The sequence below is a fragment of the Diadema antillarum genome, unplaced genomic scaffold (genome assembly GCF_040938485.1).
Source record: "Diadema antillarum isolate AM-2024a unplaced genomic scaffold, OU_Dant_1.0 scf00000004, whole genome shotgun sequence".
Lineage (NCBI taxonomy): Eukaryota > Metazoa > Echinodermata > Echinoidea > Diadematoida > Diadematidae > Diadema > Diadema antillarum.
Window position 1 is genome coordinate 394170 of NW_027270893.1, and position 15904 is coordinate 410073.

At 39.3% G+C, this 15904-nt stretch overlaps 1 protein-coding gene across 1 annotated transcript; it reads left to right on the forward strand.

Moving 5' to 3' along the window:
* The first annotated feature begins 11941 nt into the window (after positions 1-11941).
* LOC139708970 (cyclin-dependent kinases regulatory subunit-like) lies at positions 11942-15681 on the forward strand. Its single transcript, XM_071620969.1, has 3 exons — positions 11942-12125; positions 13115-13242; positions 15550-15681. The coding sequence occupies exons 1-3, from the start codon at positions 12055-12057 to the stop codon at positions 15597-15599; spliced, it is 249 nt and encodes an 82-aa protein (XP_071477070.1). The 5' UTR covers positions 11942-12054; the 3' UTR covers positions 15600-15681.
* Positions 15682-15904: the final 223 nt, after the last annotated feature.

Sequence of the window (15904 nt, forward strand, 5' to 3'; positions counted from 1 at the left end):
TCCCTGTACTTCATATTCATTTGATTGGGGGGAAAGTCACACAAAAGGAGAAGTTATGGTTTACCCTAGAAGATAAAAATACTCTTTGACTGAAATTACTGACATAACACACAATGGTTGTACTATTTTGTCATAGAAAGAAAGCAAACTTGGTAATACCAGTTGGTGAAATTCCAAATACAATGTTCTGTAATTAGAAGGTACATCATGTATTTTTTGTAGTCTATGCACAATGATACTTTTTATAATATAATTTGTGCAAATATCTTAACTACAATGTGAGAGGCTGCTGCAAAAAGGAAGAAATCAAGAGCCTGTTTCATATAACTTGTCATTAGTGACAACTGCCACATTTCTATGACAAATTTTCTCTCAGCCAATCAGATGCAAGGATTTCGGTAGCTTGTCACATCTATGACAACTTGTCACTGATGACAAGTTTTATGAAATGGGCCCCTGGACAGTCTACAGTATCCTAAAACACAGACTTGCAATAACACTATCATGTAAATGTATATTATGAGCAAGATGAACTAGAGCTGTATTTATGGAAAACATTTTGCCATGTTTTCATTTTTCTGAATTTCCAGAGTTAACTGATATTTTGTAGAAGTAACAACGCACGACACAAATGCACTGTAAAGTGTATAGAAACTTGTGTGAAATTCTTAACTTTTTTTCTAAATAAGGAAAAAAAGTTTAAACCTGTCTATAGCAGCCACCCATGGGAGACAAAATAAGTGGCCATTCTAGACAAGTGGCCGCTATACAAGTAGACAGGTTCTTCAACATGCTTATAGACAGGTGGTCACTAAGACAGGTTTGACTGTACGCATTTTAATAATCTGTCACTTGGCTCGGGATGGCAAATTCAACCAAGCTTGCAAAACTTGTGAAAAGCATTCTGTTTATGATGTATTTTATGTTTGTACAAATACTCCTCTCTCTCTCTCTCTCTCTCTCTCTCTCTATCAAAATGTACTAGTATCTATCTCATAACTATCTTTCTTTCGAACATGACAAGGCTGAGAAATTGATCCTAGAAAATGCTTCATAAATGTATCATGCTATATCCAGACACTTAAGTACACATTCTTTTAACAACCTGATAAGACATTATCTTTTATGACATGACAGTTTGATCCCTGAGCACAAGAGCCAATAGGCAACATGCAGTAAAAGGCAACATAAACCATAAGTCTGTTTACTTTGCAATGGCGTAATATTATTCAAAATAGTGGCACACATACTCTTTTTTTTTTTCTATTTCACTACACATTGTCCCAAAGCTATAGAATAAAACTTATTTACTGTGCATTGCTAACTTCATTGATCATTTACAGTTTAGAAATAGTAAACATTGCAAAGTGACATATCTTGATTGATAGAGACCTGTGCTGCCTACATGTAATAAAACTTGCCTCCAAGCTACATACACCATTGGGCGACCTGTGGTTATACCTGTGGTTATATATCCAGTACTTTCTTCTTCTTCTTCTTCTTCTTCTTTTGGTACTGATATGTTCATGTGACTATGTATGATGAATATAATAAAAACATTTTATAATTCCAGCAAATACAGTATGAGACTGCCTTACTGTAGACTACTAGTATATATGGTAATACTGCCTTTCAATTTGTCCAGCAGGAACATTGCCTATCACAGGAAATGGGAAAGGCCAAGTATAAAACAAAAAGCACTTTAAATCTAGAACAATTTCTCCATTTCCCTCTGGTTGACTCCCATGATGTTTCGACAACTATGCCTGGAAACAATGCTCAGGGTGCCTCATAATATCTGCACTAAGTCAACAGATCACATCATGCTCATACAGTATCTGAAGTCCATAATTCTATAGACAGCGAGGCTTGTGATAAAATGTGCAAGGTTATAAACATTAATAAACATTTATGATGACAAAAAGCAAAGTGTCATCGGTCTCATGTATGTGATGCTGTAGTCCATTTTTTTTATAGACTGGAGGTACAAACTTTTTGCTATCATGCTGCTGTTCCCTGTATATGTTTGCTTTTGTTTTGTTTTTTTATCTTAGTTCTTACCGGTTCCATATCAATTCTAATAAAAATGGTGTTGAAGAGCTGCTAAAGAGGCGACACACACTGTAAGCATTTACAACACATGACAAAATGTTGCACTATCCAGCTAGTGGATGGACAAGTTCCAGCACTTTTTTTTTTTTTTCAATTATGCACAAAAATGTGTCCCTTTACATATTGCATGACTCTTGGATAACTGCAAGAGCAGGAGTGCATCAGAATCAGGGAGGTTTCCACAAGCAATAAGGAGAGATCTGTTCTGTATGTTGCTTCTCAATGGGAATAAGTAATTTCCAGACCTGGGAGATTCTCATATTCTCTAAATCTAGACATGAATAGACACTGAAGTTTTCAAGAAGACTCCTGCAGAATCTGAAGAAATGTCAGCATTGTAGTTGAGTCATGAAATTCTATCAGTATACTATTACTGATGAAGTGGAATTCTTGAAAAGATCTGAGTTGTCTGTAGAGTAAGCATTCCTGTCTGCAACAGGTTCGCATAGCATGGTGGTGTCTACCCGTCTATAGAGAGTATGGTACAGATTACAGAGCTCTATGTTACATGTATTCTACTTTTCTAACACCGGTTAGAGAACTTTCTTTTTTGAATTAAGAATTAGAAGTTGAATTTCAATTTAACTCAAATTAAAACCTTTAAGTCCTACATGTATTAGTATGTAAGATCAAACACGGTAGAGTCTAAGGAATGTAAATTTAGTTTTTGCTACTCTGAGTGATAGACACTAAAAATGCTTCAGTCCTATTGAAAGCGATACGACAGTCAACTGACAGCAAACGTAACACCTGGGACTGTACACTTACATAAGCAAGCGACCTACCCTCTTCGTTACCCCTCCTTTCGTCGTTTTTATTCAATGCATGTAAATTTCCAGAGTATACCCTTGAGGAAATACTTCAGCCACAAAATCAGTTAAAATCATTGCAATATATGTTATAATGATAAAGCTTTTTAGACTGCGTAGACAGAAATACATACCGTAGTAGAAGAGCCATCTTTCGTTGCTGACAACTGTACCTGAAGATTGTATGCACTATGTATATGTGGTGATATAACGTGTATCTATAATGCATGAATGGAGTAATGCAAGAAATATTCGCGGCATGAAATTTTTGCGAATTGAAGCCGACGGTCTTCATAGCGGCCGCCATGAAGTTTTTCGCACATTGTCACTGCACTTTGGCTTTCGCGAAAATTCGCGAAATTAAATGCATGCGAAAACTTCTATCGAGGCAAGCCCAACGCCCAGATGATACACTATGTACCGTACTAAGTAAAAAGCCTAAGAGGCATTCTGAATTTTACTCCCAGTAAAGTCCACGTAAATTATTATGTGTCATTTTCAATTTTGTATAGAAGTATCATAAAGAGTAAAACTAATACACACAAAGCCGTAGAAGTAAATTAAGTAAAACCAACTCAAAATATTAAAGAATTATGCTACGGCAGATGACAGTTGAACAAGAATAAAAGCCCAAGCTATTTTGACCATTCCCAGGCTCGCCCCTATTTATTTCCTTTGATATAATCAACCTGCCATATTTATGGCATATGGGTAGAGTAAAGCAACGATGGAGTCTAGAGCAACTCATTAGTCTTAATGACCCACCTTTGAACCCTCTAAATGTCACCACTTTGGGCACACATCACAATATAAAGAAGTACATAGAAAATAAGATAAAATCATTCTTAATTATTTCATAATGATCCTAAAATAATAATAACAATAATAATAATAACAATAATAATAATAACAATAAAAATAATAATAATAATGATATTAATAATAATAATAATAATAATAATAATAATAATAATAATAATATGTTTGTTGTTGAGCGTTTTGCGCTCCAGGACCTGATCAAAGCATGATTATTATTTGATTATTCTATTTGATGTGTCACTGTACACGTCATATTACCTTTATATGCTTATCTTTGATTATTTTCCATTAATGGTATCATTATCCATATTTCCATAATCTTAAGTGAGTCTGCAGACTGATAAAAGATAAACAGATGATACTGAAGTAAAATTTTTGTTAAAGATTCATCAGTATGATACAAAATAAAGGAAATGGAAAGTACTGTTTTCCAACTAGTTTCTATCATAATCTATCAATTTGAGGTTCTTTTGTCACGTGAACAATTGTAGTTTATTTTATGTAAGACCATTTCACAGTCATTTTCACAACCGGTTACTTCATATTTTGATCTTGCAGCAATCTATGGCCAAGAAGACCCCATTTCAGAAACTGTTATAATAATGATCATTGTTAACAGAAATTGGAAAAGAAAACACATAAAATCCGACTGACATGGTTGTCGGTTCATAGTTGCCATGGCAAGCACCTAATCGGACATAGCTAAAATTACAATATCAAAATGTTCGTAACTAAATGTTTGGAAAAGTCACCAAAGTTCGTTGGAAGGGTATCAGAGTGGAAAGTGAAGATAATAGGGGCATAATGCCCCCCCCCCCTTTAAGCTTTAAATAGGACTAACTATATACAGCGATAATTCCATATAGACCGATGCAATAAAAAAATGTAAACCATGTCGGCCATAACTGGGTCGGGGAGGGGGACTTCCATTGTGTAGAAGAAAATAATGGTTTACGTAATGAGTCAGGTGCGTTAAAGCCCCAGTTATAATTATGGCTGAAAGATAAATAAATATAAAAGTATTTAGTACCCAAACCGAATTTATCTTCATTGGTATTGGGATTGGGCAGGTACCAAAGAAAGCCATCGTTTCAATAATCTTTGCTATGATTTAGCAACTTCACAGTCCTCCTTTTCCAAAGTCTCAGTCAGCAAAGTATCATAATTTTTTTCGATCACTGAGACACCGTCTTGATGTGACAGATGGTCCTACCCAATAATCACTGCACTTACTTTGTTTTTCAATGAAAACAAAGTACAGGGGCGGCGCAGCCGTGGGGGCCGTGGGGCTCGGGCCCCCACACTTTTTGTGCACCATACAAAGGAATACATATAAAATAGGGTGTCATCACTTTGGGCCCCCACACTTTTTTCAACTCGGAAGTACGTAAGTGGCACTAAAATGGGAGGGGAGAGAATGAGCTGAGGGCCTTTTTTTTTTTTACTTGTCAGCTGAAGAAACCCGGAAGAGGACGAGGACGGGGAGAGATGAGCTGAGGACCCTTTTTTTTTTTTTTTTTTTGCTTGTTAGAGCATGAAACCCGGAAGTGGGCCTCCACACTTTTGAAAACACTGCCCCGGCCCTGAAGTAGGCCTATTTAGTGAAGATATTGCATAGAGGTCAAAGTAAGATATATGCCGAGTCATACAGCCAAAATTTGCATAGACTGCAGCCAACATCACTGTTTTGTGGAAAAGATACTCTATTATTATATACTCTAGAAACAAAAATGCGCGTCTTTGAATCTCAACAAGTTTCTTGATTTTATGTCTGATGTTGGAAAAACTTTGGTGTAAGAACCTCATGGCAAAATGAGCTAAAAGTGTCATTTTTTTAAAGTGTAAGTCCACTTATAGCAACATTTCCAATAATACCTCACTTGTGTACATGCATAAAAACGTATTTACGCATACAAGGAATTCTTAAAGTTATCAAAGAAGAGCCCATCGTTCTCGTTTCTTATTGTTTTTTGGTTTTTTAGCAGCTTTAATGGTAAATTAAAAATAAGAATGGCTGCTTGCTCCTTTTGCAAAAAACAGACAAACAAACAAAAAACTCTTCAATAACTCCGTTCATTTGACTAAAATTATTTTCTCCATTGCATGACCTTAAGACGGATGCAGAGGTCGTTTTTGTTTGTTTGCTTGTTTGTTTGTTTGTTTGTTTGTTGTCTTTTTAATGTGAAGTTGCTGCCTGCATTATTATGTATTCAGTCTTGCGCCCAAACCACTGACCTACACTAATAGGTCAGTGGCCCAAACCTACAGTGTAAGAATTAGTTTACTCAAGAGATGTCACATAGGCCAAAAGGAATGTCAGGATTGTGATCAAAGTTGATTGTTTTCGAAATATTTGATTGACTTAGTAAGTTGGCACTTGCTTTGTTTGTTTTTTCCAACAAACTGATGTATAGTAAACTCTATGTAATTAACCCTTTTCAAGCTTTTCTCTAAGGGGGGGGGGGGGGGGGGACTTATCTCTTAATAATTACATTCATGCACTGGTCCGAGCCATAACTGTCAAGTTTTAAAAGGCCTTACCCTCTAGTAGTACATGTGTTGCAAAGTAGGATCCAACAGGCTTGTTCATTTTATCGAAGAGTATTTCAAAAAGATACTCAGTAGTAAACTCTTTCATGTTTATCTAATCCCCCAGGGTTCACACTTTGGCTAGGACGATTGGTAACAAATGAGGGCGCTATAAGCTTTTTGTGTGCAGGGTGCAGAGCAGAGAGCAGCTAGCAGCTAGCAGCAGCTGCACGTGCGTGTACCTCGCCGGTACCCGCGGGGAGTTCGCGGGATATTCGCTACACAACGCGCGCAAAATTAAAGGGCAAAATCGGTGGTGCCAGCTCGACCAGGCCCAGGTATGGTGTTGACAGCCGGCTGTGACAGACAGAAACAAACAGGTAATGTACCATCTAGGATTTTATCTCGAATCTCGTAGATATGTTGAACATTAGCGTTACGTCATTACGTGTATGACTTCGTTCCAACCCTAAGAAATTCTGGTCGTATATCAAAACCAATGCTTCCATCTTCCCGTTTCATAACCAACGATTACAATTATGGAAGCTCTGTAACAACCATGCTCCAGAATATCAAACTACCCACCCTGGAACATAGGCGTCACATGAACAGTATCATATCCATGCATAAGATAATCTATGGCCTGGTTGATTTACCCTTCGAAAGACATGGTGAATTTTAACCCTGAACCACTTAGAAGGACCAGGAGTTGGAAGCCTCTTCAAATCAAGCTCCCTACTTCCAGAACTGATCGAGCTCCATCTACATTCATTCTTCCCAAGAACCACCAGATACTGGAATTCCTTACCACAAGCAATAACCAATATAGCTGATCCACGTTTATTTAAAGATACATTATCCAAACATTTTGAGTAATGTCCCTCCTACCATGACCTATGACCCAAAGTTGAGTGTTGTTCTACCAGGACTGATCAATGTACACCATCAAGATCAAGATCACACTTTTGGAGACGGACTAACTTGGCGAGAACAAAAGAACATCGCTTGTTTGGCGCGTTTCAAAAGTGCAAGATGTGCATCACCGTAGCGTAGTTGATCCTGACCCTGTCGTACCGTTGCACAGTGGGCCAGAATGAGCTCAAAGTGCGCCAAAATTATATTCCGTGGTTTCTTTTTACCCAAATTTGGTGTCTAAAGGTAATTGGGGTCGTAGAATTGATTGAACATAATTTCAAACTCATATGACGTCACTGTGATGCTATTTTTTTATTGGCTACCAAAAATCTGTCTGTAAATGACGAATAAAGCACTGCAAATCTTAGGCTGTTATTTTTTTCTTTAAAGATTAATTTATCTTTTCACATTCACTGACACTGCTTATATACTACCATTGAATACACGATGCTTACATGTCATAGAAAGTGTATAAGCATTGCGGTTTCGTTTTTATAAAAGAATCAAATTTATGCTGAAAGTTCCATATTACACACGTACTGGAAAATGATACTGTTGTCCGTGTAAACTAGTTAGAATATAAGTTTATTATGTACGCTGTACGTTTGGGTGAATTTATTCACTTTATTCTAGCAGGACATAAATGTGCGATATAAAACCAATCTCCGATATAGTCTATACCATATCAATTCATAAAAGCGCAAAAACCATTTTGTCTAATCTTAATGGGAAGATAAATTGTGAAGTCAGTAATCAGGAAAATGAAAGATTATAACTTAGCAGCTAAGAATTAGTCTGCCGTGTATGAAAGTTTACTTGGAAAAGCTAAAATAAATTTTTTTTTTTTTTTTTTTTATGAAAAATTTATCGGAATCACTATCATATGAAATTATACATTCATCCACGTACCACAATGATTTTTTTTTTTCTCATCAGTCGTCGGAAGCAAAGTTTTTTTTTGCTTCCGACAACCCACAAAGTGTATGGGATCACAGTCTGATGAATCTGACTTGTATTGGTGGCCTATCAGGTCACTGTCAGACATGTCAGGCATAATCCAATGAGGCAAGATCGTCCGATGAGGATCACGCGAGCAATGTCTGACATTGACCTGCAATCGGATTCACAAACTGCCATCCTATACACTTTGCTGAGCAGCCGGAAAGCAACAGACTTTGCTTCCAACGAGTAACCGATGAGAATAAAATCTCAGTGTTTTGGTGTATAACGTTCTATCTGCGTATGTCAAGAGTAGGATCGAAGTATTTAGGTGTCCATACAATATGTATCGCAGTGGGAATATCTATGTTTACAATAGTGGCTATGACAATTATGGACAATATGGCTATATGGTCTTGGCTATGTGCAATATACTCTTTTATAAAATGGGTTCAAGAATGTAGCCAATAGGAAGCGCTGAAATGAGACACACCTCCTTCCTTTACTTCAGTACAACTGCACTGCCTGTAATCCTATGGTAGATTGCCGATCGTCTGTGCGCGCGGCGGCTCCTTTGATGAATTGCATGCATACGCGTACGCGCTGTCAATCCTGTAAACAACTTCTAGTTCGGGCTGCCGGCCGGCCGGCCTGTCTTCCCTTGTGCATAACATAATATGTGGCGTACGTACGTATACTGTACTATACGTACACTTTGTACAGTACAGTAGACCAAGCGTTTTGGGACCGGACGCGTACATGGAGTCACTTTGAAGAGCAAATCCAACGATTTAGCAGGTTAATTCTCACGCCGTTTTCAGAGTATGTTGTCTAGTAGGCCTATATGAGGAGTCTATATCAAGTCTTTAAGGTAAAGGGTGCATATTCTATGTAAAATAAGTAAGTTTTCATGCGGGTGTCCGGAAACCCAACCCCCCATTATACTTATACTGTATGTGCGGGACTTCCGCGAGTGCGACGTGCGTAAAAGTTTGGGACGAACATCTTCGGACGTCTTGACCCACAAAGGTACGTGAAAAACGCTGAAAAATGATGTTAGTTTTCGAATTTTCGACCCATTTTATAAAACAAATGATGCACAGGATTATTTCGTGGCGTTAGTGTAGGCGTAGCTCACTCTCGGGTATTTACAATGTAGTGCAACATGCACTCGGCTTCGCCTCGTGCATGTTTCACAATTGTAAATACCCTCGAGTGCACTACGCCTACACTAACGCACTCTATCCTGTGCATCATTTGTATATTATCTTCGGAGGAGGGGTCTTTTAGGGTGCCGGACTAGCCCTGTACATGTTTTTTTATAACTCTGTTTGCCTCTTATTCAGTGTTATTCATGTTTCTATGCCTTTAACGTGCGAGAAAAAAAAAATGTAAATGCCGCCCTCATGCGGCCCCGTATGATCAGCATTCCTAAGCGGCTGCAAGGTCCAAAATAGACGTAATGTGTCGCGGAAAATCGGCTTTAACACAAAAAGTGGCAAAAGGTAGCAGCCAAATCTGGTATCAGCTTAAACCTGAGACATCAGGGAATGTGGTGGTAATAGAATTTAGTTGGAAATCCGCGGCAATCTAAACTTTTCATTAGGGTATATTAAAAAGACAAATAATTAGCCACTTTTCCAGGATATTTAGCGTAAAATATTCATGATTATACAACACCTCAGAATGATGTCGAATTGTGATTGGCCAAGAACATGTCACATGACATTCAATAGAAAATACCTACCAAACTCATTGACAGTGACAGCCATACAATAGGCCCCTGGCATGGGCCTATAGCACGGCTCGAAGGTACTATAGCACGGCTTCGTGGGGGGCTACTAATGCATGGCCGGCCGCTCGGTGCCGCTCACAGAGTTCTGTGGCTCACAGCAGCAAAGCGCCAGCAAACTGCATTATACGTGCTGGCCGGCTGCGCTGCGATGCGCTGCCGGTAAACAGACCAGTCGCGGCGGCGGAGTACTGCAACGTCCAACGTGTACGCGCAGCTACTTTACCTAGCTATTTGCATGTATTGCGGCCTACCTACTGCTGTGTTTTTAGTTTTGACTCTGATCTGCTACGTGGACCACAGTGATCCCAAAATCAAGACTTCATTTCAAGTTGAGAAACCGTAATTTGATTATTTTTCTGTGTTTTATATACAAAATCATTTTCGGAAATAGAGAAAGTCTAGACCTACTACTAGATCTACCGACGTCTCAGGTAGGCTTAACAGTCAGGCCTAACTCGATCTAATGTTAGCGTAGAATGGGTATAGACCCTGCGGAGTTTGTGATTCCTGTGACTGTGTGGTCGAATCATGACGAGTGTTTGAAAGCAGTACACAGGGTGGTTTACAATTCTCGGCCTAATTGTTACATTTAATTTTGGGCCTTCCTGTGATTGTGGACAAGGTGTTGTATAAAACGAATAATTTATGATTTTGTTCGTGCATTGGGGCACGTAATACCGCACTCGGCGCGAGATTCGCCACTGGTCTATTCAACGCGGCGCTACGCGCCTTGTTGAATAGACCAGTGGCTTATCTCGCGCCTCGTGCGATATTCGTGCCCTATGCACTCACAACTCATAAATTATTCGTATAACATATAAGTTTCTTTGCATTTTTACAACATTCATAGCGTAAAATGAACTCTGAGAAATATGTGGGAGAAATTACAGGTTGATCTCAAAAACTACATGTTGAAATTACTTATTTATTAAAGAGGTTACAATTTGCTTTGAAACTCTTAAAATATTGTATTTTGCTACATCAGGTAGGAAATATACCCCTTTAATGTACATACCTGATTTAAATATTTTAATGATATATTCTTCAAAGTATTGCCTCTCAAGAGCGCATGTCAAAAATTAAAAAATCCCAAGTGCCCAAAGTGACTTTTGGCGCACTTTGGTATCTCTCTGGCCCACTGTGCGTCGTAGCATAGGGGCCTACATTACAAACTTGTTCTGGATCTCGATTTCTATCTTCAAAGAGAGGTCTAATTTGTACAAGCGCCTCAGTTAACTAACTACACCCGTGTCTACATACAGTATCATTGGCAAATGGTGGGGTGTTATCAGTGGAGCGGGGGGAGGGAGGGATGCAGACGTGTAACCCACGTTAGACGTCTATCTAACGTTACATGGTGTATGTATGCCATGTGGGAACATAGTTTTACAGAATTCTAACGTAAACAGAAAGATTAGAAATGTTGGCATTATCGCGAAATAGTCCACCACTCCATTCACTGCCATTACCTGCGTCATAGCCGGGGACTTCTTTCAACCTCCATAGACTTTGCACATAATAGAGACGCACACGCAGAACGAGAGGGGACCGATATCACGATTTGGCCAAAATGTTCCTCAGTATTTGGAGACTATATGACTGACTTCAGGTAGATCTGAGTTCTATCAAACCTCTATAGCCTCTCTAGACTCTAGTCTAAGAGAGCCATCAAATATATTAGGTCCCAAACTCCTTAAACAGACAAATTTTCCTGTCCTGCCCATCGATTGGCACAACCGCTAAACCGACTCCGGAAAATTGACCACCACTCACCAGTTGCAGTTATACCTCTATACATAGACCAGTTGCTGCTCCATGCACAGCGTCTGGTCGCAGGCTAAGTAATGCCAAGCTTTTCCACCCCTCGATCATTGCATCATGGCTTCCCCCATTTGTCTTGCAGTTTACAGTCAATTTCAACCAGACACTGGTAGATGATTGTGATTAAACTTACTGACAACATATCTCTTTTTAATCATATTCCTGCCTTCTTTAGCTAGGTGACAGTAATCTTGTTTCTGTGGCTACTGCGTACTGGTGAGGAATGGGTTGTTAACTTTTGACTGACAGTGAAGTCCCCACAGCCCAGTGTATCCTGGCATCATTCTTCAGATCGGTCCAACACAAGAAGCAACCATGCCTACCACCAACATGCAGAAATTGATCATCTACTCGGACAAATATGAGGATGACTTCTTTGAGTACAGGTTGGTAGAAATATCCAGTGCCCAGTATACGTCTTATAGATTTTCTTTGATTTAACTGTGATCTTGCCTCACCTACTTGCAATCTACACCACCAACGTACTAGACCCTACCAGAGAGGAATATCATCAACATGATGATTATGAACAACCCTCATGTGGGATCTTTGTGATATACAATTGTAAGTATGTTTTGATAAATTCTGCAGAGAATTGGGGGGGGGGGGGGGGGGAGGAACACATTTTGTAGAGCAAGTTACAACTGTATTACTGTATTTGCCCCTGCCTTTTGTTGATTCTAAAAATAGTTGCCTGTCTGGTGCAACAATAATGCTTAAAAGTCCTAAGGGTGTACAGGGTACATTCTTGGAGAGGGTTTAGAATGATAGGGGAAAAGTCCACTTGTATTCTCATATAACTTTTGTAAGCATTAAAGGTTTTTTGAAGCAGTTGATAAATTTCTTGATATTGATCTGATTATTAATTTCCTTATGCTTAATTGGGATATCAGAACATATCAACTAAAGATAGCAATGACTGTTTCTTGCAGGAAATTCAACCTGTGAAAAGATACAATGCTCCATGACTAAGGGGTCAACTGTAGGCCCGAGTATGGAACTTCTCAATACTGCTTTTACAATTTGCTCAACAATGGGTTTGAATGCAAACTAATGTTCAGGGTTTTTTAGGGATCTATAGGCCTAGATACCGGTAGTAAAGGTTGACTGCAATTTTAGCAGTCAAGTTAAAAGTACAGGTGTATAAAGCAAAGCTCTTCTTCATCCCATTGTGCAAAGCGAAAACAATTTGTGAGCAGTTATGATTTTCAAACTCTTCTTGTTCATAGTCACAGCAGCTCTACAAGAGTTTGCGGTGTCCAACTACGAAAAGAAAGCAAAAACATGATCAATTTAGAGTAATGTGAAGAAGGCTTTTAAATGGTTTAAAGAGCTTTTGACACTAAAGACAGTTTAACCTTCTTCCTCCCACCAGACACGTGGTCCTCCCCACTGAGATGGTCAAGCAGGTGCCCAAGGTCCACCTGATGACCGAGACGGAGTGGAGGAACCTTGGCGTCCAGCAAAGTCCAGGCTGGGTCCACTACATGATACACAATCCAGGTTAGTGAGAGAAAGTGGGGGGGGGGGGGGAGTCTGCGCCCCCCCCCCCCCACACACACACACACACACACACTTTAGGTTTGTGGGAAAAAAAAAAATCGGGGAAAAATCACAACACCCATGAACACCTGAAAAAAAAAGCCCTATTTATTTCCATCATTATTTTTTTGGGGGGGGAGGGGGAGTTAGAAAAATTCCAAGTATTGCACCAAAAGTTTGCACCAGATCGCTGAATTTCAGGTCTGAAAATGTAAAATCACCTTCGTGTGGGAGGAGAAATATCCCTTATGTGCACCCTCATGTGCATGCCTTTTCTGTTTGATTGCTTAACAGACAGCGTTCATGAAATTCATGAAATTCATTTTAAGAATTGATAGAAGAAATGTATTTACGTGTAAATGGTACCACTTTATAGGCAAATTTTTCAATTATAATCCACATCAAACTATCCTGCTACCTTAGACAAGTGGGGCCGTTTCAAGTCGATAAAACACGCAAAAACATGCATCAAATTGCACCATTTACAACATCAAAATGCAAAAAGTTCTCACCGTGTTGGGAGGGGGGGGGACTTGACCTTGACACCCCACACACACACACACTGAAAACATTCCGCGGCCCCTGGTGGTGGTGGTAGTGATAGTGGTAGTGGTAGTGGTATTATGAGTACAGTGGACTCCTGTTCTATCACAGACTTCGGGACCAGCATATTACTTTGTTACATCGAAATTTTGTCATAATCGAACATATAGATAATAAGAAACAGAGAGCCGACCTCAATTTTTACTTCGTTGTAACAAGAATTTCATTCTAACTGTGTTCCTTATGACAGGAGTGCATTTTAGTAGTAGTAGTGGTAGTAGTAGTAGTAGTAGTAGTAGTAGTAGTAGTAGTAGTAGAAGTAGTAGTAGTAGTAGTAGTAGTGGTAGTAGTAGTAGTAGTACTAGTTTGAGGAGGAGAAGTAATGGTGCTAGTGGTAGAAATAGTAGTGGAAACAGTGGTAGCGACAGTAGTGTAGAGTTCTGCAGTATTGAGGGAGAAGTAGGCGCCTACAAGATCAAGTAGTACGAAAACTAGTTAGTAAAGTAGTGGCAATAAAAGGTGTATTGACAAGAAAATAGAGAATATGTGACCCCCTACGACAAAAGGATCCGAAAGTCGGGGGAGGGCAATTTTCTGGAAACGGCATGACATCATTTCCTTACTCTTCTACTTTAATTTCATATATACCACAACTCATAAAAGTACTCGGTTGCGGAGATATCTATGATCTTATGAGCGCATGTCAAGAGGTTGAGGAAATCAGAGTTTCAAAGTTTTCCTTCCGACGCTATCATGATCAAGGGGGGGCGAGACAGTTTTCTCCACTTGACAATAGAATGTATGCTCCTAGCGATGTTCATGCAAGCTTAGCGCCAGCAGTCTACACACGACCAATCAGTAATCAGGATGCCACGCACTGACCAATAAGATCACTCCCTCGTTGCTAGGGGCGGAGTCTAGCTGCGGCGCTTAATCCAAATCTTCGGACACGTTTCTCTTACGTTGAAAGTCAGAAAATCATGGCCCAGAAAAACACCAATTTCTTGCCTTTCCTTTGATCATTTCGCTTCGAAATTTCAGCAGATGATAGACAAAACATTAGACTACAAATTTGTGCAAAGAACACAGAAATCCGATTGTTTTGACCAGTTTTGATGATGCAACTTCAAAGGCAATTTTCTCGGCTCGGTCTCGTCAGCGACTTTAGGATCTTTTTGTTGTAGCGGGTCACATATATGTCCTTTTCATTATCAATCATACCATGCCACAAACTTTCATGCCTGCCTGTCCGCAGTTACAAATTTGTTTATTTGGCAAGTAACATATGCCTATGTATTTTGGACATGAGTACGTAGCCAGATTACCCATTAAGCAAGTGAGAAAGGTGTCCTTTTAAAACCCTGACTTGAAATAAAATGAGGTGAAATCAGGGTTTAGATTAAACAGCAGCAACACATGAAAATGAGATAAACAATTTTTTCACCTAAATTTTGTGACTGAAGAAGGTTCTTTTTTTCTGTGAGAACGTGTGGCATCCTATAGATACAGTTAGAAAATATTAATGTGTAACAAGATATATTCTTGTCGTGTCATCGTATGAAGCCACTGCTAAATCTTTCTGATTCCATTTCTTAACGATGTGTTTGCAAAAGTGAGCTTTAGCATACGTACCCCCATCAAATCACACGCCAAATTTACAAACTTACTCAGTGGCTGCGCAAAATGTGATTTTAAGACTTCATGTGCTGTTTTCTCACTCTCCAGAACCCCACATCCTGCTCTTCCGGAGGACCAAGACAAAACCAAAAGATTAGACCAGCCTAGAGCGCTGCTACACACATCTGTGCAAAGTGTATGAACGGTGGGGCAATGCTGGACCTCGTTACTGGGAGCAGATTTTGCAGTTGCTGTGAGATGTAAAAATAAAATTGTGTTTACGAAATAAGGAACTGGAGTAGTCGAGTTGAATGATTACCCACCCACTGCCATGGAAATTGCAGTCACTGCATGTCGTGGTTGTCAGGAGCCGTCGTTTTCATTGGAACTCCGCATCATTGATGATATTAATGGCTGTGTGGTAGTAGCTCCTATGAGGATATCATGTGCCAGGTTTAGTGTT

Coding starts and splice junctions, on each gene's coding strand:
- LOC139708970 (XM_071620969.1), top strand. CDS start 12,055: ATGCCTACCACCAACATGCAGAAATTGATCATCTACTCGGACAAATAT. Junction 12,126..13,114: donor GATGACTTCTTTGAGTACAG/GTTGGTAGAAAT, acceptor TCCTCCCACCAG/ACACGTGGTCCTCCCCACTG. Junction 13,243..15,549: donor CTACATGATACACAATCCAG/GTTAGTGAGAGA, acceptor CTCACTCTCCAG/AACCCCACATCCTGCTCTTC.